Here is a 22,419-nt window from a genome sequence, read left to right on the forward strand (position 1 = left end):
AAATGGATCCTAATGAATTTATATGAGTTTTATATTGAAACTCAAAAAAACCACCTTCATTCTGTAGATCGCATCTTAGACTATAGGCACCACAACAAAAATGCATGCACCCACTGTGCTGTGGTGCCACAATGGGGCAAAAAACGTGATTGAAATACATGGACCCTTATTATTTTTGCACTAGATCAACCCAAATTCCCCATAAGATCACCTACACCATCCATGGTCACAAAAACACAGATCCACACCCTTGTGGCCAAGCTACAGATGGAAGACATGGTTCAAAAGGCCAAATCCTCAAGGTCTTTGCATCCTATCACCTCAAACTCCCCATAAACAGGTCCGCAAGGCATACAAAATGGAGCTCTTCTGCCAGGCATTTGGTTGAGGTCCACCTGAATTCAGTCACCTTCCACGGGCCCCCTGAGCCCCCTCCCATGAAAACCACCACCGATGTATCCATCCCACAGGGCCATCAGTATGTTCCTAAATGGATGTTCTCACCATGTTTTGTTCCATGATTATATTGTTCCACTGTTAGATGCGATCTATTGTTCAATTTTTTTCTCCAATTCCATATAAATCGACCTGAGCCGCAGGGGAAGGCGGTATTATAAATAAAAAACATCACCTCTTATATCAGTAGCCAAATACCACCCAAAAGTAAGCTAGGTCAAAGAAACATTGAATCTAGTAGCAGCTTTTAAGATTAAATTTTTATTCAAGGTAGAAGCTTTCATGTGCCTACACACAGAAAAAAGGATTCATTTTGAAATTTGCCGTGAATTGAAACCCTTCCATACTTTTGCTGCTTGAGAAGGAAGCAAAAGCATCCTGCAAAAAGCCTTCAACAGGAACAGTAATCTTGTAAACAAATGCCTGGGGAGGGGGGCAATGTAAGAAATGAAATTTCTCCCATCCTAAGTGACAAGAAGGCTGAGGGCCATTCCGCACAAGGACCAATGTTGCCAAATGTTCACAGAATGCAGAAATGCTATATTAAATACTGGAATTTCGTCATTCCGCATACCTTTATTTTTAGTGGAATATAGAAGTCCCAGTAGCGTTTCATTCATTCCTTCCTGAGAGCCAGTTTGGTGTAGTGGTTAGGAGTGCGGACTTGTAATCTGGCATACCAGGTTCGATTCTGCACTCCCCCATGTGCAACCAGCTGCGTGACCTTGGGCTCACCATGGCACTGATAAAACTGTTCTGACCGAGCAGTGATATCATCGCTCTCTCAGCCTCACCCACCCCACAGGGTGTCTGTTGTGGGGAGAGGAATGGGAAGGTGACTGTAAGCCGCTTTGAGCCTCCTTCGCAGCATATAAGAACCAACTCTTCTTCTTCCTCACAGGTTTCCGGTCTCGCTGGAATCGCGACAAAGGAAGCGATTTTTTTCTGTGCTTCTTCCTGTCCCTGGCCGTCAATCAAACGGAATAGCCAATGGGCTGTTGTGTTCATGCTCCCGAAACGCCTCTTTCCCTTTAAGAACTGTTTTTTTTTTTTAATCAACCCATTGCAACGAATATGCATTCAATCGTTGCAGATGAAAACATCTCACTTCTTTTAAAGGAGGCATTCCGGGATTAAGTTTACCCTTTCAACCCAAATAAATCATATTGCCAGAATTCCATGTGATTCTAGGGAGAAAGTCAAAAAGCTTAAAGCAGGCAGGGCTGGGGAGAGATTAGGGGAGATACCTCCCATGAACCATTTGTCATTGGAATTAATACAGGCTGGTCACACTGTGTTTATGCCAATACCTGGAGATATCTTATACCCTCAAATTGTCTATTATCACACAGGATTGTGTTGTTATTCAAAAGGTTTCTCTCCTGTGTGGGTTCTCTGATGTTGATGAAGATTGCCACTCTGACTGAATCTCTTTCCACACTTTAAGAATTAAAAAGGTTTCTCTCCTGTGTGGGTTCTCTGATGCTTTTGAAGAGTGCCACTCTGACTGAATCTCTTTCCACACTCTAAACATTCAAAAGGTTTCTCTCCTGTGTGGGTTCTCTGATGGTTTTGAAGAATGCCACTCAGACTGAATCTCTTTCCACACTCTAAGCATCCAAAAGGTTTCTCTCCTGTGTGGGTTCTCTGATGTTGTTGAAGAAGGCCACTCTGACGGAATCTCTTTCCGCACTTTAAGCATTCAAAAGGTTTCTCTCCTGTGTGGGTTCTCTGATGGTTTTGAAGAATGCCACTCAGACTGAATCTCTTTCCACACTCTAAGCATTCAAAAGGTTTCTCTCCTGTGTGGGTTCTCTGATGTTGTTGAAGACGGCCACTCTTACTGAATCTCTTTCCACACTTTAAGCATTCAAAAGGTTTCTCTCCTGTGTGGGTTCTCTGATGGGTTTGAAGATGGCAATTCTCACTGAATTTCTTTCCACACTCTAAGCATTCAAAAGGTTTCTCTCCTGTGTGTGTTCTCTGATGGGTTTGAAGAGTGCCACGTTGACTGAATCTCTTTCCACACTCTAAGCATTCAAAAGGTTTCTCTCCTGTGTGGGTTCTCTGATGGGTTTGAAGAGTGCCACCGTGACTGAATCTCTTTCCACACTCTAAGCATTCAAAAGGTTTCTCTCCTGTGTGGGTTCTCTGATGGGTTTGAAGAGTGCCACTCTGACTGAATCTCTTTCCACACGTTAAGCATTCAAAAGGTTTCTTTCCTGTGTGGGTGCTCTGATGAGTCTGAAGAGTGCCACCCTGACTGAATCTCTTTCCACACACTAAGCATTCAAAAGGTTTCTCTCCCGTGTGGGTTCTCTGATGAGTTTGAAGAGTGCCACTCTGACTGAATCTCTTTCCACACTTTAAGCATTTAAAAGGTTTCTCTCCTGTATGGGTTCTCTGATGTTGTTGAAGACGGCCACTCTGACTGAATCTCTTTCCACACTTTAAGCATTCAAAAGGTTTCTCTCCTGTGTGGGTTCTCTGATGGTTTTGAAGAATGCCACTCTGACTGAATCTCTTTCCACACTCCAAGCATTCAAATGGTTTCTCTCCTGTGTGGGTTCTCTGATGTTGTTGAAGACGGCCATTCTTCCTGAATCTCTTTCCACACTTTAAGCATTCAAAAAGTTTCTCTCCTGTGTGGGTTCTTTGATGGGTTTGAAGATGGCAACTCTTGCTGAATTTCTTTCCACACTTTAAGCATTCAAAAAGTTTCTCTCCTGTGTGGGTTCTCTGATGGGTTTGAAGAGTGCCTCTGTGACTGAATCTCTTTCCACAATCTAAGCATTCAAAAGGTTTCTCTCCTGTGTGGATTCTCTGATGCCGTTTAAGATAGCGACTCTCGATGAATTTCTTTCCACACTCTAAGCATACAAAAGGTTTCTCTCCTGTGTGGGTTCTCTGATGCTGTTTATGGTTCCTACTCAATCTCTTTCTACACATTGACCACTGAAAAGTTTTCTCCCTTCTTTGTAGTTTTTGCTGCACACAGCTATTTTTCTTTATCCACGGTATGTCTTGATTCCTGTAATTTTCTTCCATATCTTCGTTTTTAAATCTGTCTAGCAGTTGCTGATCAAGTCCCTCACCCTCCTCATTCCTGCGATAGTCTCCTGCTGGAATAAACAGAGAGATCCTCTTAATCTTAAGGATTCCGCCCCCCTCCCCCACAGGAGCCACAGCTGATCTCTTGCCCAGAAGGACTTTCTCAGCCTTCAGATTTCGGCCATCAGAGAACTGCTCTCGCCCTTTACCCAGCATGCTGTAGGAGTGTCGCAAACCCAACACTGCTCAGAAGTGAATCGGAAATCCCCCATGGGTTTTTTTGGCCTGTTCCCTGGCCTGTAACCTTGAAGAAAAGCCTGTTTGGCCTGTTTGGCCTGTAACCTTGAAGAAAACTCACTCTCAGCCAGCTCATTTGGGATGGAAATACTCTCTTGGGACTGTCTTGAGAACTTCTCCGACCTGTCTTTGGGTGCAAGTCCGCTCCTTGTCTCCACCAAATTCTCTACTATGCTTCTTGCTTCTTTTGCTAAGAGAGAGTAGTCAGGGAGAGATAGATATAGCAATAGATGTATCATATGTCTAAGGGAAAGGACGTTTCAAGAGTAAAAATACAGGGGTAAAAATTGCTCTGGAAGGGCCGAAGTATGGCGAAGATCGAAGGCCACACAGTAAACCAGTATTAGGGGGATGCATCTGTGAGCTAGACTCAAGATTGCATTAATTAGTTAATTGTGAAAAACTTTGAGTAAGCAGGAGGGATGGTGGATTAGGAGCCTTCTGTCAGTGATGCAAAATTCCATCCAAGAGGACTCTTGATGGGGTCCTTGGGAAGACCCTTCCCCTGAAACGTAGGAAGCATAATACGGGTATAGACCAGACGGGGGCATAATACGGGTATAGACCAGACGGGGGCATAATACGGGTATAGACCAGACGGAAACATGGCAATTTTATGGTCATGCTGTGCTTGTTGATATTTTCTTTCTCCATCAGGATGACTAGTGTTACATACAGAAGCTTAGGCTAAAGCCGGAATACTTGTGGGGCCACAAATGGGGCCATCTAATACCAGGTCTTTCATGTATTATTATTAAACAGAACAGCGCACTTTGTTTCTTTTGCTCATCTATAGAAACTGTGCGAGTTAGTGAGGTCTTCTTCTTACAGCCTTAATCAACCTATAAATAACAAAACTAAACATACACTAGGTTTAAGGCCCGCTGTAGCCCATATACAGTGGGCGATAGCAAGGGAGCGGATGGGTGGGGGAGCCAGGGTGGTGGAGGGGCGGGGAACGACAGGCTTAGAAGGGGCCAGGGCAGCCCCCCCAGACTCTGACCCCGCCGAAGCCTCCCCTGTCGGCCCCCCTCCCTGCGAGTCCTTGGCTTTGGTGCTGGGCTCGGAGCAGGCCCGCCACGGCCCCGCCACGGCCTCCCCCATCCGCCCCCTCCCACGGGAGTCCCCGGGCATCAACGCGGGGCTCGCAGCAGGCCCGCCGCATCCCTAATGGCTCCCAGGCTGGTGCCGTGGCCACCGATCAGCCAGCTCACCTGTATATGCGGTGGCTCCCGACTCTGGGGCCAAGGGGCCAATTGGAAGACACACGACTTCTGATTGTCCCCTTGGCCCCGGATTGATAAGCGGAAGGGCCAATCAGAAGGCATGAGCGCCTTACGATTGGCCCCTCCACTTGTCAGTCTGGGGCCAAGGAGATAATTCAGGGCTTTGATCCCGGACTCAGCCCACCCCAAACCTCCTTACTGTTTTATTTATACCGCTCCCTGAGCGGTTTACAGATATTATACATATATAATACATATATAATTTTGTCACAAGTGGTCTGCTTTCCCTGTGTACACTCTCCTCGTGGGCCCACTGCAAGGCCATCACCTCTTCCAGCCTCCAAGGAGTGGGTATGTAACACATTGTAATTGCTTTCTTCTCTGCCAGGTGATTTGCTTGTGGACCAGAAATGGTACTTGTAGCTTCACCTGACACAGTTGGTGAAAGCCTGGTGACCAACATTAGTAACATGTGCAACAGTAGAAAGGGAGACATGGTAGGTCACTCCAGTATCTCAAAGAAGCACACAGATCTACAGTCCGTCAAGTCAGGGGAGGCATGGTTCTTCTCCGGCCCCCTCTCCCCCAGCCACAGGACATCTAGTTTCAAGGGACTGAGTTTCACATGACACTACCGGAGCCATCCTGCCACTGCCTCCAGATATCACCTCCTGCCAGATCCCTTTCACTGGAAATCCTGAGGATTGAACCTGGGATCTTCTGCATCCCAAGCAAATGCTTTGCCAGTGAGCCACAGGACCCCCCCAAGTAGAACGACAGGCCTCAAAATGGTGTGTTGGAATTCATGCCTCATCATAAAGGCAGAAATCCCCACCTTTGGCACCCATGAGAGATCCTTACCCAGAAAGGCCACATTCTCAGAGTTCTCCAGCATGACTTCCCTACACAGAGCTCTTTGGCCCGGATCCAGCAGAGCCCACTCTGCCTCAGAGAAAGAGACGGACACCTCCTCCAAGGAGAACTGGAAGATAAAGCAGATTCCCTCCTCAGAAACCTGCAGAAGCAGAAGCCCGGCTGTCCCCTGTTCATCTCGCCTACCTGGACTGGAGGTACGCCAGCTGTTTCCGCCTCTTTGGAAAGACAAAAGGTCAACCACATCTCTTCACTGCCTGTTAGCGAGGCAAAAAATGAAGGAGGGAGGGAGGCAGGAAGGAAGGAAAAGTGTTTACCTGATTGTTCCCTCTCTCACACACACCTTTCCCAGGATTGTACAACCTCACCCTGTTAACACCCAACACATTTTTAAACAGTTCACAGTCTACATGACATCATATCTCCCCATAGCTCCTTCCCCCATGAACAGAAACCAAATTTCCCTTTTATTCCTGACCCCAGAGGCTGATTTTCAAAGCTCTGCTGCCCCAGGAGGTGGAGGCTCTTTTATTCACCAGCCTGAATAGATCAGCCGTGGCTTCTCCACCTCCTCCCTTTTGAGTCACCCTGACGTCCTCTTAGTGATTTTTTCTTTCTTTAGATCTTAGGGCCTGTGTAGGGTCTGGGCTACTTGATTTTTCCTCTGACTGGCACTCTCTGCCCATCAAACTCACAGTGTGCCCCTGTGGCCTCCAGGCACGATGAGTCCTTCCCACCAGAGAGGGCATCTTGGGCACGCTCCACCGCCTGCACCCCCCACCCTTCCTCACAAGGAGCTCCTTCAGGGCCTGTAGGTTCTGTCTTCACGGGTGGTCCCAACCTCTGAAAGAGCAGCGAGAAAGAGGGGTAAGACCAAGGAAGAGACCAAACATCAGCTGACAGGAGAGTTTTCCGGAGGGATGAGAAATTCTCGAGGGGAATAGGGAGCTGAAGGAGGCTGTCAAAATTTCCCCTTGGGATGATTAACTTTTGGACAAATGTCCAGCAGGAAAGCTTTAGGATAGGGCCAGAGATTGTGGCTTGAATGGGACACACCTGCAGGCAACCCCCTCACCTGCTCCGACTGCCTCTTCTCCTCTGCCTGGCTCAGGAGGAAACCTTCGGCCAGGGCCACCGCCTGGGAACTGGACTCCGGCCCGCATTCTCTCACCCAGCCCTGCATCTCCTGGGGCAGGAGGGCCAGGAACTGCTCCAGGATCATCCGGTCCAGGATCTGCTTCTTGGTGCGCCTCTCCGGCTCCAGCCAGCGGCTGCAGAGTCCATGGAGCTGGCTGCAAACCTCTCGGGGCCCATCAGCCTCCAGGTAGCAGAACTGCCGGAAGCGCTGGCAATGTTCCCCTGACGCTGCAGGGGGCTGGGAAGGGGTCTCTGGCACTGGGACTGCCCAGAATTCAGCACCACCCCCAGCCTGGGTGGGATGGGGGCTTTTGCCTGCTGCCCTGCCAGTCCCAGGTCCTCCTTGGTCCTCTTCTCCCATCTCCTGCCCTTTGTCTTGGGTCACCTCTGACTCCGTAAGGATGCCTTTATTCACTCGGCCATGAAGACAGGCTTCTCCCTGGGGGGGACCAAGACAGATAGCAATGGGTCAAAAGGAAAAGGGAAAAGACTGGAGAGCTATTTCTGGACTTGGTGAAGTCCATGCTCAGGAGACAAGTGAGGATCGCCCTGGGCGAGGGACCAGGACAAAGGTGCTTCCTGTGGATCACAGGAAGGTTCGATAGAATTTTGCCGTATGACAGATTTAGTGATCTTAGATATTCCTATTGGGTTCTTAGGGAAAATTGGGGAAAGCTGAGATTTGGCTCCAGAATCCTGAAGTACAAGAACGCTCCCTCTGGGCCTCCTTTGTTAACAAGCCTTGGACGCCTTTTGATGGCTACTCAGCATCTCGGTGGTGCCCTGCCAGAAATGGTTGCTGTGGGGGAGAGGGGACCAGCAGAAATGTTTGACATTTGGGCCAGCCAATCAGCATGGAATCCTTGTGAATGCAATTCAACCATTAACGAACAAGGATTCCGCTGGCCTAAACGACATGTGTTTCAGACACAAATAAAAATACCTAAACCCCAAAATTAACAGGCTCAAAGCACATGCTACAGTCTACCAAATAGGGTAAAGGACACAGTTGTAATTGCTGGAAGGAAAAGGAAAAGAGATTATTTTATATGCATCTCATACGCACTATGCAGTTTTTGAGTTTTATACACTTTACTAAATGTGTACGATTTTCTCTTTTCCTCTCTCTTCCAGGAATGTTGTCCTTGTTGCTATTTAACCCAATGCAATACAGCCCTTGAGCCTGTGTGTTTCACAATGTGTGGGAGCATATCTGAGCCAGAAGCTTCCAGGTCCTGCCTGGAGGCTGGGAACCCTCATTCATGTGGAGATTACCTCTGCAGCAAAAGAAGATCCGCTTTGTTCATTTTACCTCCCTTGTACTGAAGAAGAAGAGTTGGTTCTTATATGCCGCTTTTCCCTACCCGAAGGAGGCTCAAAGCGGCTTACAGTCACCTTCCCATTCCTCTCCCTACAACAGACACCCTGTGGGTGGGTGAAGCTGAGAGAGCGCTGATATCACTGCCCGGTCAGAACAGGTTTTTCAGTGCCCAGATTAGAAGTCTGCACTCCTAACCACTGCACCAAACCGGCACCAAACTGAAAGAGGGATGGACTAAAAGGAACAAGAAGAATGCCCATTAGAAACCACGGGAGATGCTGGAGGACCCATTGGGAATAATGGCAGGCAGGAATGTTTCCAGTGGGCATTCCTCGCATTCCTTTTGCTCCATCCCCTGGAGGACACTGATTATCGCCCGCCCGCCCCCATTTCCCAGCGGTGCAAAAGTGGTGCCCAAAGGGTTGCCAATCTGCAGGCGGGGCCTGGAGTTCCCCAGGGATTGCGCCCGACAAAGCCTCTGTGCCCTGGGAAGAGAAGCCGTCCGGGAGAGCGGGGAGGCCACGGGGGCTCCGGGCTTCTCCCAGCAGGCGCGGCCCAATGCACCCCCTCCCCTTGCAGGTGTCCAGCGCTTACCCCCAAGGAGACCCCCTCCTTCCTTCCCGGCATGGGGCTGCGCCATGGCCGCTGCGACTGCAAATCCAGATTCCCGCTCCGGAAGCCAGCTCCCCCCCCCGCCCGGCCCCAAAGGAGCATCTAGCCGGGCCTCTCTAGCCGGGGTCTCGGCGGGCTTAACCCTTTCCGTGCTGCAGAGGAAGGCGAGGGGCTCGTGTCCTCAGGGCGGGCGGGGGGTCCATGGGGCAGCGGGGGAAGCAGCAGGGGATTCCCGCGTCGATGCTCTGCCCACCCCGCAGCCCCCCAGCCCGCGATGCGCCCCCGGGGGCACTTCCGTCTGCAGGAGCCGCTTGGCGTGGCGAGGAGCACCTGAGCGGCGGCCGTTCTTCACACAAGGTCTCGCTTGTGGGGTTTCTTACGGTGTTCTTGACGGACCTAAGATATTCCGTCCACCGGCAAGGAAAAAGCAGAAGAGGGCGTGGCTCTTCAATAGGTAAAGGTAAAAGTATCCCCTATGCAAGCACCGAGTCATGTCTGACCCTTGGGGTGACGCCCTCTAGCGTTTTCATGGCAGACTCAATACGGGGTGGTTTGCCAGTGCCTTCCCCAGTCATTACCGTTTACCCCCCAGCAAGCTGGGTGCTCATTTTACCGACCTCGGAAGGATGGAAGGCTGAGTCGACCTTAAGCCGGCTGCTGGGATCCAACTCCCAGCCTCATGGGCAGACAGCTTCAGACAGCATTTCTGCTGCCTTACCACCCTGCGCCACAAGAAGCTCTTACTTAAATATGTAGATGATGCTAAAGGGGGAGAATTAGGATACAGGACAGGATTAGGATGATCTTGACAGGTTGGAAAATTGGGTCAAATGGATTTCAATCCTGATAACTGTAACTTCTGCATTTTGGTAGGAAAAATCAAAGGCATCATTATAGTTTGGGGAAGATGTCTTGACAGTAGTATGAGCAAAAAGGATCGAAGGATGTTAGTAGACTGAATACAGCGTGACACAGTGAGTAAAAAGGCAAATGAGATTTTGGGGAATATCAAAAGGACTACAGTGTCCAGATCGTGCAAGGTGATGGCACCACTTTACTCTGCCCTGGTTAGACCTCACCTAGAGTACTGTGTTCAGTTTTGGCCACCACAATTGAAGAAGGATGTAGACAATCTGGAGAAGTGTAGGCCATTGCAGCCTCTGTACCACCAGTTAGCCATTTGAGTATAAGATATATCCAGCCATTTTATGACTTGGATCAGCCTCCAGGAACCATATTGCCATAGGTTCCTTCATGGTGACTTTGGGGGGTAAAAGTCGGATCTAGATGATTTCAAATGGATCCTGATGAATTCATGAGTTTTATATTGAAACTCAAAAAAACCACCTTCATTCTGTAGATCGCATCTTAGACTATAGGCACCACAACAAAAATGCATGCACCCACTGTGCTGTGGTGCCACAATGGGGCAAAAAACGTGACTGAAATACATGGATCCTTATTATTTTTGCACTAGATCAACCCAAACTCCCCATAAGATCACCTACACCATCCATGGTCACAAAAACACAGATCCACACCCTTGTGGCCAGACCACAAATGAAAAACATGGTTCAAAAGGCCAAATCCTCAAGGTCTTGGCATCCTATCACCTCAAACTCCCCATAAACAGGTCTGCAAGACATACAAAACGGAGCTGTTCCTGAAGGTCCTTGAGGTCCACCTGAATTCAGTCACCTTCCACGGGCCCCCTGAGCCCCCACCCATGAAAACCACCACCGATGTATCCATCCCACAGGGCCATCAGTATGCTCCTAAATGGATGTTCTCACCATGTTTTGTTCCATGATTATATTGTTCCACTGTTAGATGCGATCTATTGTTCAATTTATCGTGTTATTTGTACTGTTTTTTTTCTCCAATTCCATATAAATCGACCTGAGCCGCAGGGGAAGGTGGTATTATAAATAAAAAACATCACCTCTCATATCAGTAGCCAAATACTACCCAAAAGTAAGCTAGGTCAAAGAAACATTGAATCCAGTAGCAGCTTTTAAGATTAAATTTTTATTCAAGGTAGAAGCTTTCATGAGCCTACACACAGAAAAAAGTATTAATTTTGAAATTTGCCGTGAATTGAAACCCTTCCATGCTTTTGCTGCTTGAGAAGGAAGCAAAAGCATCCTTCAAAAAGCCTTCAACAGGAACAGTAATCTTGTAAACAAATGCCTGGGGAGGGGGGCAATGTAAGAAATGAAATTTCTCCCATGCTAAGTGGCAAGAAGGCTGAGGGCCATTCCGCACAAGGACCAATGTTGCCAAATATTCACAGAATGCAGAAACTCTATATTAAATAGTAGAATTTCATCATTCCGCATACCTTTATTTTTAGTGGAATATAGAAGTCCAAGTAGCGTTTCATTCATTCCTCACAGGTTTCTGGTCTCGCTGGAATCGCAACAAAGGAAGCGATTTTTTTCTATGCTTCTTCCTACCCCTGGCCATCAATCAAACGGAACAGCCAATGGGCTGTTGTGTTCATGCTCCCGAAAAGCCCCTTTCCCTTTAAGAACGGTTTTAAAAAAACCAAACACACCCCGTTGCAACGAATATGTGTCCAATCGTTGCATCGGAAAGACCTTTTTGCTGGAGTAGGAGCTGGCAATTAATCGTTTACACGCTCAAGTAGGAGAAAAAATCCCTCCACAGGCGTGATTTGTGGCCGAAATTACGAGCAGTGCCGAACAGGGGGCTGTGTTCTGCTTGGGAACTTAGGTAGCTTTGTTTTACTTTAAATCACTTCTGTGGAGGGACTTTAGCCAGAGAAGGGGGAAAAATGGCGATCGCTTCTCCGGAAGTTTGGGGCAAGAGCGGGGGAGGGGTTTTCTTTCTACCGCTACATTGAGAACACGCATGTCTTTCGCTGGTTTGTTGCAGCTTGTGCGCAGAAGTGTAGCAGTTTTTTCAGGGGGAATCCACTTTTCCCGATTCCCCGAAAAGCGCTACAATGAAGTGCTTTTTGCGGGAGTGTTGCAGGAGTGTTGCAGATTGTGTGCGACGTCATGCGGAACATTGAATTTGTAGCGTTTACCAATGGTAAGACTTCTGTTATATTTAAGTCATGCGGAATGGCCTTGAGAATCCCCCATACAAACACTATATCCAGTCAGAGGCTGAAGGAAGTAGGGCAGGGCAGGGCAGGGCAGGCCAGTTTGTCCTGTATCAGCCACTGTAGAAACTAGTTTGGAGAGGGCTGCAGCCCTGCATATTTCATTTATCTTCCCCTTGGGAGTCTTAATCCAAAAATACCAATTGATAGAGGGGTAAAACAAAGGTGCATATTGGCTCCCCTCCTATTTAACCTTTTTATGAATAACTTTATCCTGACCCTATCCCCCAAACCTGGCCATCACCCCAAAATGGTTCCCTTCACATACCACTGCTTTTATACACAGATGATGCCGTAGTGCTGTCCCAATCATTAATTGGCCCAAAATGCTGACTGCTTCAATTGCTGTTCTATGAAGTAAATGGACTTCCTCTTAACTTCGAGACATCAAAAAGTGTGGTTTATGGAAATCCATGGAAGCCTCTTAAATGGAACGGAAGAGGTAACCTCACTGAACAAGTTAAAAGCCTCAAACACTTGGGAATAGATTTTCACCATGAGTTACACAGGGGAAAAATGCAAGCACATCTGCAAAAGCTCGTTCCCTGGCGATTACACGTTTCTTCTACACCAGCATGCATTCTGGCCCAGGCTTATCAACATTCCCAGAGATCTGATGGGTTTGGGCTGGCCAGGGCTAGTATCTAATGTCTCTCTTCTGATAGCCTGACATGAGTGCTTCTCTGAACTTAGACGACAGCTCCCCTAGAAGTAGATGCATCAAGGGTGTACTTTATCTTTAGTGATTTTTCCAGGCATCTATCCAAGGTTATATCTTGGACACATACAAGGCTGTACTGGAATGCCTTTATGCACCAAAAGACTTACCATTCTTAACACAGGTGTGAAACAGGTGGGTGGCCATGTTAGTCTGAAGCCAGAGAACCAAGTTAGCCCTCTGAATCTGAAGACCCGTGCAGGCACCTGGAAGCCTATACCCATTCTAGATGCTACTAGACGCAAATTTTCTTTTACAAGCATGAACCTCAACCTGGCTAGATTTGTAGTGCATAACTTAATTTATTATAAACGGTTTGTTGTATGGAGGGCAAACATCTTCCAGACATTCTAGGAGGGAAAGAGTAAAGGAGCCAGAAGGTGACTTTTGAAACAAGAAAAAGCTGTTATTTTCTATCCCATTTTTCACTACCCTAAGTCCGAAAACAGCTTCCAAAGATTTTTCCCTTCCTCTCCACACATAAAGGGCATGCTGTGAGGGAGATGGGGCTTTGAGGGAACTGTTCTGTGAGAATAGCTCTATAAGAACTGTGAATGGCCCAAGGTCACCCAGCTGGCTGCATGTGGGGGACGAGTGGGGAAAGAAATGTGGTTCGTCAGATTAGAGCCCGTTGCTCTTAAGCACTACACCATGTTGAGTCTGACAGTTATCCTCTGAACTCAGTCCGGGGAACGTAATCTGTAGAGGACTTCAGAAGAAGGGCAATCAGAATAACCGGCCTAGAAGAGGCCTTCAGGACCATCTGGGGTTTGACAAAAGCCGTCTTCCATTTCAGCTTCTTCAGAATCACAGCTGCCCGGCAATGGTGCAGGATGGTGGCAGCAGCAGCAGGTAGTCCAGCCGACAAAGTCAGAGAACCAGGTAGCAAAACATATTCAGCACAACTAACAGGGCCAGAGTTGAACAAAACGTAGCGATGGCAGCAGACATAGGTGGCCTTGCAGGTGAAAACATCTTTCTTCTTTTAAAGGAGGCATTCTGGGATTAAGTTTACCCTTTCAACCCAAATAAATCATATTGCCAGAATTCCATGTGATTCTAGGAAGAAAGTCAAAAAGCTCAAAGCGGGCAGAGCTGGGTAGAGATTAGGGGGTGTAATACCTCCCACGAACCATTTGTCATCGGATTTAATACAGGCTGGACACACTGTGTTTATGCCAACAGCAGAAAGGCTGAAGATATACCCCCAAATTGTCTATTATCACCCAGGATTGGGTTGCTATTCAAAAGGTTTCTCTCCTGTGTGGGTTCTCTGATGTTGATGAAGATTGCCACTCTGACTGAATCTCTTTCCACACTCTAAGCATTCAAAAGGTTTCTCTCCTGTGTGGGTTCTCTGATGCTTTTGAAGAGTGCTACTCTCACTGAATCTCTTTCCACACTCTAAGCATTCAAAAGGTTTCTCTCCTGTGTGGGTTCTCTGATGCTTTTGAAGAGTGCTACTCTCACGGAATCTCTTTCCACACTCTAAGCATTCAAAAGGTTTCTCTCCTGTGTGCGTTCGCTGATGCTGTTGAAGACTGCCACTCCGACTGAATCTCTTCCCACAGACTAAGCATTGAAAAGGTTTCTCTCCTGTGTGAGTTCTCTGATGCTGCAAAAGATGGCTACTTTCACTGCATCTCTTTCCACACTCTAAGCATTCAAAAGGTTTCTCTCCTGTGTGAGTTCTCTGATGCTTTTGAAGAGTGCCACGCTCATAGAATCTTTTTCCACAGTCTAAGCATTCAAAAGGTTTCTCTCCTGTGTGGGTTATCAGGTGTCGTTGAAGACTGGTTTTATAATAGAATCTCTTTCCACACTCTAAGCATTCAAAAGGTATCCCCCTTGTGTGGGTTCTCCCATGCCTTTGAAGAGTGCTACTCTCAGTGAATCTCTTTCCACACTCTAAGCATTTAAAAGGCTTGTCCCCTGTGTGAGCATTTAGATGTCGTTGAAAACTGCTTCTATAACAGAATCTCTTTCCACACTCTGAGCATTCAAAAGGTTTCTCTCCTGTGTGGGTTCTCTGATGCTGTTGAAGACTGCTACTCCCACTGAATCTTTTTCCACACTGTAAACATTCAAAAGGTTTCTCTCCTGTGTGGGTTCTCTGATGCTGTTGAAGACTTGCAGTCTGACTGAATCTCTTTCCACACTCTAAGCATGCAAAAGGTTTTTCTCCTGTGTGGGTTCTCTGATGCTGTTGAAGATGACCACTCTCACTGAATCTCTTTCCACACTCTAAGCATGCAAAAGGTTTCTCTCCTGTGTGGGTTCTCTGATGTTGATGAAGAGTGCCACTCCCACTGAATCTCTTCCCACACTCTAAGCATTCAAAAGGTTTCTCTCCTGTGTGGGTTCCCTGATGTTTATGAAGATAGCTACTCTGACTGAATCTCTTTCCACACTCTAAGCACTCAAAAAGTTTCTCTTCCGTGAGGGTTCTCTGATGTTCACGAAGGTTCAACAGCATCTCTTCACTGCCTGTTAGTGAGGCAAAATATGAAGGAGGCAGGGGGGGAGGGGAGGAGGGGAGGGAGGGAGGAAGGAAAAATGTTTACCTGATTGTTCCCTCCTTCACATTTCCCCGGATTGTGTAACCTCCCCGTTAATACCCAACACATTTTCAACAGTTCAAAGTGAACATGACATCACATCTCCCCATTGCCCCTCCCCACATGTTCAGAAGCCAAATTTCCCCCTTATTCCTCGGCCCCAGAGACTGTTTTTCAGAGCTCTGCTGCCCCAGGAGCTGGAGGCTCCCTACATTCACCAGGCTGAATAGCTCAGCTGAGGCTTCTCCACCTCCTCTCTTTTGAGCCACCCTGGCGTCCTCTTAGGGATTTTTAGTTTTAACTAAGATGCTTTTATAATATGCTGCCTACCTTGTATTTTATCTTTTATAGTTTATTTAATCATTTTAAGATCTGTTTGGTTATGTAACCCCGTGGCCTATTTTATCATTTTGTTGAAATTTAAAACCCTATTTTTATATGTCTTATACATATATTATGCCAATAAAAGGTGACTGACTGACTGACTTATATTTTCTTTTTCTTTTTTTTAGATCTTAGGCCCTGTCTGGGCTATCCCAACCAAGGATTCCTCTTATGGAAGGCAGCTGTGATATGTGCTCATTAATGGGAGGGATTTCTCTGCCTGAATTGGTCTAAGCTCCTTTTGGAGGCATTACAGTTAGTGGCCCTGGGAGTTTGCAAATTAACACTGTGCTGTGTGGAGAAATACTTGATCTTTCCCCTGACTGGCACTCTCTGCCCATCAAACTCACAGTGTGCCCCTGTGGCCTCCAGGCACGATGAGTCCTTCCCACCAGAGAGGGCATCTTGGGCATGCTCCACCGCCTGCACCTCCCGCCCTTCCTCAGAAGGAGCTCCTTCAGGGCCTGTAGGTTCTGTCTTCATGGATGGTCCCAACCTCTGAAACAGCAGCGAGAAAGAGGGGTAAGACCAAGTAAGAGACCAAACATCAGCTGACCAGGAGAGTTTTCTGGAGGGATGAGAAATTCTCGAGGGGAAGAGGGGACTGAAGGAGGCTGTCAAAATCTCCCCTTGGGATGATTAACGTTTGGACAAATGTTTGGCAGGGAAGCTTTAGGATAGGGCCAGAGATCGTGGTTTGAATGGGACACACCTGCAGGCAACCCCCTCACCTGCTCCGCCTGCTTCTTCTCCTCTGCCTGGCTCAGGAGGAAACCTTCGGCCAGGGCCACCGCCTGGAAACTGGACTCTGGCCTGCATTCTCTCACCCAGCCCTGCATCTCCTGGGGTAGGGCCAGGAACTGCTCCAGGATCACCCGGTCCAGGATCTGCTTCTTGGTGCTCCTCTCCGGCTCCAGCCAGCGGTTGCAGAGTCCATGGAGCTGGCTGCAAACCTCTCGGGGCCCATCGGCCTCCAGGTAGCAGAACTGCCGGAAGCGCTGGCAATGTTCCCCTGAGGCTGCAGGGGGCTGAGAAGGGGTATCTGGCACTGGGCCTGCCCAGAATTCAGCACCACCCCCAGCCTGGGTGGGATGGGGGCTTTTGCTTGCTGCCCTGCCAGTCCCAGGTCCTCCTTGGTCCTCTTCTCCCATCTCCTGCCCCTTCTCTTGGGTCACCTCTGACTCTGTAATGATGCTTTTATCCACTCGGCCATGAAGACAGGCTTCTCCCTGGGGGGAAGGAGAGAGACAGATAACAACAGGTCAAAATGAAAAGGGAAAAGACTGGAGAGACACCCCTGGACTTCACCAACCTTCTCATGCTCAGGAGACAAGTGATGATCGTAATGGGGGACCAGAACAAAAGTCCTTCTTCTGGATCACAGAAAGGTTAAATAGAGTTTTGCCATATGACAGATCAAGAGAAATTAGATATTCCGATTGGGTTCTTAGGGAAAGTTGGGGAAATCTGGCATTTGGCTCCAGAATCCTGAAATGCAAGAACGCTCCCTCTGGGCAGCTGCTGTGGGGTAGCAGACCTCCTGCTCAGTGGGAATTCTTCTGGCTTCCACCCATGCTCAGCTCTGACCGTACATCAAAGCCAACAATTAAAGCAAGCACCAGCAAGACACCAGAAGGCTGCAGGGCTTCCTCCTTCCAAGGGGAACCAGCCCTGGCCAAAAGGATCCCTTGGAAGAAGCAGGGCAGGCAGAACAAGTCTTTCCTCCAGAGCAGCCTCAGCCTTTCCTCCAGGCCCCGTATTCAAACCGTCCTTGATGTAAGGAAGGAAGGCCCGTTTTCCACATTACAGCCTCTTTTTGGAAGAAGCCTTGGACGCCTTTGGGTGGGTACTCAGCATTTTGGTGGTGCCCTGCCAGAAATGGCTGCTACAGGGGAGAAGGGGACTAGCCAAAATTTTTGACATCGGGCCAGCCAATCAGCATGGAATCCTTGTAGAAGACATTCAACCATTAACAAACAATTAACAAACCTAGATGTGCTTCAGATACAGATAAAAATATCTAAACCCCAAAATGAATAGGCTCAAAGCCTATGCTACAGTCAATGAAACAGAGGAAAAGACCCATTTGAAACTGATGGATGGAAAAGGAAAAGAACATTTTATACCCATCTCACAGACACTATGCAATTTTTGAGTTTTATACATTTTACTGAATGTATATGATTTTTCCTTCTCTCTTCCAGCAATTTCAACTGTTTCCTTGTCGCTATTTAACACAATGCAATACAGCCCTTGAGCCTGTGCATTCCACAATGTGTGAGAGCATATCTGAGCCAGAAGCATTTCTGATCTGGGCCTCTGGGGTCCCTGTTTGTTCACTGCTGAACTGCTTTTACTCAGGGGGGGCTAATAATTAGGCCTTTTGCCCTTTATGAATAAATACAAGTACTTTCATTTAGCATAATATTTCTAATTGTTCCCTGTAAAATACTTATAACACCTGGCTGCACATTAGATTCCCAGTCCCCCCCCCCCCCAGAAACCTTAGCCAGATGCCTGGAAGAAGTGATGAAGGGGCTCAAACAGAATCGGACACCAATTATCGCCCACCCCCATTCCCCAGCGGTGCAAAAGTGGTGCCCAAAGGGTTGCCAATCTGCAGGCGGGGACTGGAGTTCTCCAGGGATTGCATCTGACAGCTTCGGTCCCCTGGAAAAAAAATAACCTCTGGGAGAGGGGGGAGGCCACGGTGGCCCTGACCCCCAGGCTTTTCCCAGGAGGCGGCCCAAAATGCACCCCCCCCTTGGAGGACCCCAGCGCTTACCCCCAAGTAGACCCCTTCCCTCCTTCCCAGGATGGGCTGCGCGATGTCCCCCAGCGGAGGCAAATCCGGATTCCCGCCACTTCTCTTTCCGGTCTGGCAGCAAGCCCCACAACCACCCCAAAAAAGAGCACTTCCTCTCTCCCCCACCCCACCTTCCCAGGCCTCTCTAGCCTGGGTCTCCATGGCTTAACCCTTTCCTTGCTGAAGTCTGAGGAAGAGTGCTTGCACTCACACCTTGAATAAATCTTTGTTGGTCTTAAAGTAAGGTGACCAGATTTTAACATTGGTAAAGCGGGACACCATTGACCGGGGGGGGGGGTGTTCTTAATTACAAATGTGGTCTAAATGGAGCAACAAAAAGTTTCATAGAACACAAAGAATGCAAAAATAGTATTGTAATGTACATTTTTTAATTTCAACATAAATACAATTTGCCAGGTACCTCCAGATGTCCCTCCAAAAGTGGGACAATCTGGTCACCTTATCTTAAAGGAGCCACCGGACTCTGATTTTGTTTTGTTGTGCTGCTTCAGCCCAACACAGCTACTCACTTGAATCTACCTTTCCTTGCTGCAGAGGAAGCCGAGGACTCCTGCCCAGAGTGGGTCAATGGGGATCTGCTCGGGGTCGCGCCATCCCAGTTAAAGGGGGCTGCAAAATGGCAGTGGGGGGAAAGCAGGAGGGACCTGCTCCCCCCCCCCGACCGCCATGGGCTTTGGGGGCCATTGCCCAGCAGGAGCTGCACTGCACAGTATTTACATGCATTGGGGGGAGAATATGAGCGGCTGCAGTCTATGTTGTGGTGCTACTTAAATAATATTATATTTCTAATTGTTCACTGTATAATACTTATAACACCTGGCCGCAGGTTTAGATTTCTTTAACCTTTCTGGTTCCTTGAGTTCCTTTCCTCCCCCCCCCCCCCCAGCCCCTTCTTACTCCTCTAAGTGAGAAAAAAAACTTTGATTCTTTTCAGAGTTACCAGGTTCAGGTTGGGAAATTCCTGGAGATTTGGGGAGTGAAGGCTGGATGAGACTGGGGAAGAGAGCGACCTCAGCAGGGTCTCATGCCATGGACTCTCCCTGCTTCCAAAGTAGCTATTTCTCTTGGTCATCTGGAGATTCATGGTCCCGGCAGGAGATTTCCAGGCCCTGCCTGGAGGATGGCAACCCTCATGTGTGGAGAGATTACTACTCAATAAGCAGATTCCCCCCCCCCCATTTTACCTTCCTTGTACTGAAAGAGAGATATACTAAAAGGAACAAGAAGAATGTCCATTAGAAACCATGGGAGTTCCTGGAAAACCCATTGGGAATAATGGCAGGCAGGAATGCCAATTGATCTGGCATGGGGGTTCTGGGGTTAGAATGACAGGCCCCACACTGGAGTGACGCCCCTTGGGAATACCACCGGGGTTCTGGGACTGGACCCAGGGGCTGTCATTCCGTACTGCACCCTGTCATTCCAGGCCCAGAGATGCTCTCCTAATCCCGGGGGGGGGGGCAGTCATTCCAGGACCACTACCCTTCTTCTGCTCCCAGGGTCCATGGCTTCATTTCAGGGGCTGTCATTCCAGGCCCAGAGCAGTCTACCTGAGTGTAATCAAAATCCAGACCACCTTTCCTTTGCAACTGTTTTCCTCCTATAATGTAATTCAATGGAACCCCTGCAACCTACTGGCATTTCTGCCTCCCATTATTCCCAGCGGGGTTTCCACCGTCCCCCATGGTTTCCAAAGCCATTCTTGGCATTCCTTTAAACCCATCGCCTGAAAGACACGGATTATCATCTGCCCCCACTCCCCCCCCCAAAAAAAACTCCGATGTCCCAGCGGTGCAAATGTGGTGCCCAAAAGGGATGCCAACCTGCAGGCTGGTCCTGGAGTCCTCCCTGGATTGCACCTGACCGAGCTTCGATCCCCGAGAAAAAAAACCCCGCCCGGGAGGGAGGCCCCGATCCCCGATCCCCGGGCTTTTCCCAGGAGGCGTCCCCAAATGCACCCCCTCCCCTTCCAGGTGAACACCGCTTACCCCCGAGGAGAACCCCTCCCTTCTTGCCGGAATGGGGCTGCGCGACTTCAAATCCGGATTCCCCCCCCCCCCGCTTCTCTTTCCCCTCCGGAAGCAAGCCCCTCCCCCACCCCAAAAGGAGCATCTTGCCGGGCCTCTCTAGCCGGGGTCTCGTCGGGCTTAACCCTTTCCGTGCTGCAGAGGAAGCCGAGGGGCTCGTGTCCTCGGCGGGTCAATGGGGCTCTGCTCGGGGTCCGGGCATCCCAGTTAAAGGGGGCTGCAGAATAGCAGCGGGGGGAAAGCATTGCGGGGAGAATATGAGCGGCCGCGCTTTTTTATACAATGCCTATGTTGTGGTGTTTCTTAAGTTGTTTTTGACAGATTTAAGATATTCTGTCCTCCGGCAATAAGCCAGAATAGGCAATAAACACACAAGAAGGGGGGGGGGGGTTCTTAAATATGTAAGGTGATGCTAAGGGGGAGGGGTAGCAAACACAGAAGACAGAATTAGGATACAGGATGATCTTGACTGGTTGGAAAATTGGGTCAAATTAATTTCAATCATGATAACTGTAAAGTTCTGCATTGAGGTAGGAAAAATCAAATGTATCATTATAGGATGGGGGAAATGTGTATTGACAGTAGTATGAGCAAAACGTATCTAACAGTATTGGTAAACCATATACTGAATATGAGTCAGCAGCGAAACTCAGTGGGTAAAAAGGCAAATGAGATTTTGGGGTATATCAAAAGGACTACAGTGTCCAGATCGTGAGAGGTGATGGCACCACTTTACTCTGCCCTGGTTAGACCTCGCCTAGAGTACTGTGTTCAGTTTTGGGCACCACAATTGAAGAAGGATGTAGACAATCTGGAGAAGTGTAGGCCATTGCAGCCTCTGTACCACCAGTTAGCCATTTGAGTATAAGATATATTCAGCCATTTTATGACTTGGATCAGCCTCCAGGAACCATTTTGCCATAGGTTCCTTCATGGTGACTTTGGAGGGTAAAAGTCGGATCTAGATGATTTCAAATGGATCCTAATGAATTCATAAGTTTTATATTGAAACAAAATGAAACCACCTTCATTCTGTAGAACGCATCTTAGACTATAGGCACCACAACAAAAATGCATGCATCCACCGTGTTGTGGCGCCACAATGGAGCAAAAATGTGGTTGAAATACATGGATCCTTATTATTTTTGCAGTAGATCAACCCAAACTCATAAGATCATCTCCGCCATCCATGGTCACAAAAACACAGATCCACACCCTCGTGGGCATGCCATGGAAGAAAAACATGGTTGCAAAGTACAAATACTCAAGTTTTTTGCATCCTGTCACCTCAAAATTATAAACAATTATAATACTGCCCAGCAGAATATGGAACATATTAAGAAAGACTTTGTGGATCTGGGGGGGAAGGTAAAGGACCTGGGAACGCAGGTTATGTTTTCATCAGTCCTTCCTGTAAGTGGCTGTGGTTTAGGAGGGGAGAGAAAAATCATGCAAGTAAATGACTGGCTATGTCACTAGTGTCGTCGGGAAAGGTTTGGATTTCTGGGTTACGCTCTACGACAGGGGTAGTCAAACTGCGGCCCTCCAGATGTCCATGGACTACAATTCCCAGGAGCCCCCTGCCAGCATTCGCAAAACCGAAAAGACCCTGGCCCTGGTCGAGGCCAAGCGCACAGCTGACCTCTTGCCCAGAAGGAGTATCTGAGTCTTCAGATTTTGGGCCATCAGAGAACTGCCCTCGCCCTTTACCCAGCATGCTGTAGGAGTGTAGCAAACCCAACACTGCTCAGAAGTGAATCGGAAATCCCCCATGGGTTTTTCTGACCTGTTCCCTGGACATA

General features: G+C 48.2%; 2 protein-coding genes across 2 annotated transcripts; both read right to left on the reverse strand.

The window, feature by feature from the left end:
• Window positions 1–697: 697 nt before the first annotated feature.
• Window positions 698–18,750, reverse strand: LOC143834435 (uncharacterized). The gene is given in 6 exon segments (XM_077331271.1): window positions 698–3,326; window positions 12,372–12,376; window positions 14,063–15,308; window positions 16,114–16,261; window positions 16,495–16,992; window positions 18,549–18,750. Coding segments are annotated over 6 exon segments (3,588 nt in total). The 5' UTR covers window positions 18,732–18,750; the 3' UTR covers window positions 698–1,818.
• LOC143834407 (uncharacterized) lies at window positions 3,383–9,203 on the reverse strand. Its single transcript, XM_077331234.1, has 6 exons — window positions 8,956–9,203; window positions 6,979–7,479; window positions 6,090–6,160; window positions 5,892–6,012; window positions 3,866–3,994; window positions 3,383–3,575 (listed from the first exon to the last, which is right to left on the reverse strand). Exons 1-3 carry the CDS (start codon window positions 9,073–9,075, stop codon window positions 6,140–6,142), a joined length of 642 nt encoding a protein of 213 aa, XP_077187349.1. The 5' UTR covers window positions 9,076–9,203; the 3' UTR covers window positions 3,383–3,575; window positions 3,866–3,994; window positions 5,892–6,012; window positions 6,090–6,139.
• Window positions 18,751–22,419: the final 3,669 nt, after the last annotated feature.

The sequence above is a fragment of the Paroedura picta genome, chromosome 3 (genome assembly GCF_049243985.1).
Source record: "Paroedura picta isolate Pp20150507F chromosome 3, Ppicta_v3.0, whole genome shotgun sequence".
In the NCBI taxonomy this organism is placed as follows: Eukaryota; Metazoa; Chordata; class Lepidosauria; order Squamata; family Gekkonidae; genus Paroedura; species Paroedura picta.